Genomic DNA, 3,537 nt, shown 5'->3' with positions numbered 1-3,537 from the left:
TCAACGGGTGGCGTAGTCATCAACTATTTACTACTAATAGACTGCCGTCTAGTTTGACTCCCTGGGCACGGACCGGGTCACCGCCACGAGACTACAACCCTCCACTGATCCGGCTCCGGGTAGGCTCCCGCGTGCGCAGCGCAGTGCGACACAGGCCCAGGGGCGCGTCACATCATTTTTTTACGCACAATACAGTAAAAGCCTCCATTATTGAACGATTTAACCGCACATTGAAAACCCGGATGTGGCGCTATCTTACGAAGCATAATACCTTTAGGTATATTGATATTTTAGCTGATCTGGTGCATAGCTACAATCATACTTATCACACTACAATTCGCTGCAGGCCAGTTGATGTGACAAAACATAACTCGCTACAAATCTGGCGAAATATTTACAGTTCTAGCATTCCTATTAAACCTATTAAGCCCTCTTTAAAAATCGGCGATCATGTGAGAGTGTCACAATTTAAAGGAACTTTTGCTAAGGGGTATGAACAAACGTACACTGAGGAGATATTTATCATTAGCGCTGTCAACACTAAATTTCAAAAACCTCTCTATAAAATTGCTGATTTGAGTGGCGAGGCTGTAGAGGGTTCATTTTATAAGGAGGAGCTTCAGAAAATACCTATGGATGAGAATCGTGTCTACAGAGTAGAAAAAATATTAAGAACTAAACGTGTCAGGGGTAAGACACTTTGCTTTGTCAAATGGCTCGGGTACCCATCAAAATTCAATAGTTGGCTTGACGCATCACAGCTGCGAGATATATAGCCATGGAAGGTGGATCATTTTATATAACACTGCCTAGTAACGCCTCATCTAAAATCTACCCCGAAAACACAATTTCCACTTTTACCACCAAATTATCAAAACCTGTTCACCTTTCCGGTCCCTTCGAGGTGGCACTCACTGAAATCCAGTATCCGCATACATGGTACACATTTGAACAGAATGACGGGAATTTCTATATAGGAAAGCGTGGAGATGTGCTAAAGGAATATTACGTAAAATCTGGGTTTTATTCAACAATCGCAGAACTTATAAGAGCGATTAATGAGAGAATTGATATTCTGAAAATTTCTGGTGATGGTTTTAAGTTGCGTTATGATGATGTGAAAAGAAGTGTTACTCTGACGGATTCCCCAACAACACATTTTGCACCTGGTCAGAAACTGGCACACATTTTAGGCCTCCCCGCCTATATTGAGGCCTCTGTAGATAACAGTCAGCTTGAGCTTATGCGGATATAAAAGACGGATTTTATACATTGTTTGTGTACACAGATATAATACAACATCAACTTGTGGGGGACAGTTATGTCCAACTTTTGAGAACGGCTCAGGTAACCAGCAAGAGCGGTGAAATTATCACCCTTCAGTACGCAAGACCCGATTACATGCCCTTATGCAAGCACCATTTTGATTCTGTGACAATCTCTATCTTATCAGACCAAGGTTCCCCAGTTAAATTCAAGTACGGAAAAAGTATTGTGTGATTACATTTTAGACCACGGCAGCATTGACACGATAAAATGGTGTCTCAAAGGGTGTATGGAGATCCCACCATTTATGCCCGCTGCTATATTGCGCAGTCGGGCCACGGTTTAGAGGGTTTCACCGGCAGTGAGTACATGTATGGCTCAGGATTGGCCGGCATATTTAAAGGTTTATTCCGCCGCGCCGTGCCCCTTTTCAGAAAGGGCTTAGAATTAGTAAAACCACACGTGAAGACGGCTGTCAGAAACATTGCTAAAGATGCTGTCACAACTGTCTCATCAGCCATTATGAATAGGATAAATACGCCAGCGCAGGAGGGATCTGGTATAACTTACGTTGCTAAAAAAACACAAAAAAGAAAGAGACGCGCGAGTCATTCAATACCACCAATGCTCATGAATAAAAATACAACCAAGAGACGAGCCCGTCAGAAAAGAGTAAGACGCTCTGCGGGCGACATCTTCTAAGCGATTATCATGGCCTTCCTGCATGATGCTTCTGTAGAGTGGGCAAAATCTGAACTGGATATTTTTGACATTCCCCCGACACAAACGAGTATAGAGAAATCTCTTTTTGTAGAAGTACAGCCTATTGCAGCTCTGTCAGACAATGCTCCCCTGGAATTTTTCATATCGGGGAGTGGAGATTATTATTTTGACCTAAATAATACGCTGCTGTACATAAATTGTCGCATCGTCAAACAGGATAATACGCCTATTGCTGATGGAGCACGTGTGGCGCTCATAAACTACCCTCTAGCCACTCTTTTTAATCAAGTCGATATTACTCTGGGAGATCGCCTTATCTCACAATCGGACAATCTCTACAGCTATAGAGCATACATAGAGGCCCTTTTAAATTACAGCTCGCAGACGCTGTCAACACAGTTTACTGCAGGATTGTTCTATAAAGACACTGCAGGCCATCATAATGATCGGAACTTGGATGGCGCAAATGTTGGGTTTATCAAAAGATCCCTGGCAACTTCCCACTCCAGGCCTGTTGATCTCTTGGGCCCCATTTTTGGAGATATATTTAATCAACCAAAGCTAATATTGAATGGTCTTGACCTTAAGGTCAAGTTAACAAGAAATAAGGATACTTTCTCTTTGATGTCATCAGAAGTCGATCCTCTGAAAGTGCAAATCTTACAAGCGGCTCTCTATGTAAAGAGAGTGCAGGTCCCTCCAGCAGTCCGGATAGGTCACAGCCAGGCACTCTTATCCGCAACAGCCAAGTATGCCATTGACCGAACCTGCATGAAGGTGTACAGCATCGCTGCTGGTACACGGATCACGAACCACGAGAACCTTTTCCTAGGACAGATCCCTAAGGCTGTTATATTGTGCTTTGTAGATAATGAAGCATTTAGCGGCTCTTATGCTAAAAACCCGCTTTGTTTCAGTCACTACAATGTGAACCACGCAGCTCTATACCTGGACGGCCAGCAGATCCCCGTGCGACCCTTTCAGCCTAATTTTAATATTGATTTATCTGTCAGAGAGTATATGGCGCTTGCCCATATATCCGGGAAGCAAAAGGCTGATTGTGCCATGGCAATAGATCGTGAAGAATTTATGTCTGGTTTCACTTTATTTGGTTTTGATTTATCACCTGATCAAGAACCGGGGGGGCATTTCTCACTTATTAAAACAGGTAACCTACGCGCTGAAGTTTGGTTTGCTCTACCGACCCCCCACACAATAAATATGCTTGTTTTTGCAATCAATCCCAGCATTCTGGAAATTAATAATAGGAGAGAGATCTTGTACGATTTTAACTGATAATGGATAATCTACAACTCACAACACTGCTGAAGGCCGATCGCTATACAGAACGCATATTCGCCGGTGTGTTTCCGTGTGACTTGCTACCATCGCGCAGAGTGAATCAAAGACCAGCTGCATATATTGTGAACACTGACTCAGCCGGCCAGCCCGGGCGGCACTGGCTGTTGATCGTACTCTGCAATGATAAGAGGGGCATATTTTTTGATAGCTATGGCTTTTGTCCGGATAGTATTATCTTTCCCCGTG

General features: G+C 43.4%; 1 protein-coding gene across 1 annotated transcript; it reads left to right on the top strand.

Moving 5' to 3' along the window:
* Positions 1-1,977: 1,977 nt before the first annotated feature.
* LOC141174484 (uncharacterized protein F54H12.2-like) lies at positions 1,978-3,285 on the top strand. Its single transcript, XM_073659414.1, has one exon. It carries the CDS (start codon positions 1,978-1,980, stop codon positions 3,283-3,285), a length of 1,308 nt encoding a protein of 435 aa, XP_073515515.1.
* Positions 3,286-3,537: the final 252 nt, after the last annotated feature.

The sequence above is a fragment of the Phyllobates terribilis genome, unplaced genomic scaffold (genome assembly GCF_046119375.1).
Source record: "Phyllobates terribilis strain yellow unplaced genomic scaffold, ASM4611937v1 Scaffold_13__5_contigs__length_258822181, whole genome shotgun sequence".
Taxonomy (NCBI): Eukaryota; Metazoa; Chordata; class Amphibia; order Anura; family Dendrobatidae; genus Phyllobates; species Phyllobates terribilis.
This window is presented reverse-complemented; position numbering and strand designations above follow the sequence as displayed.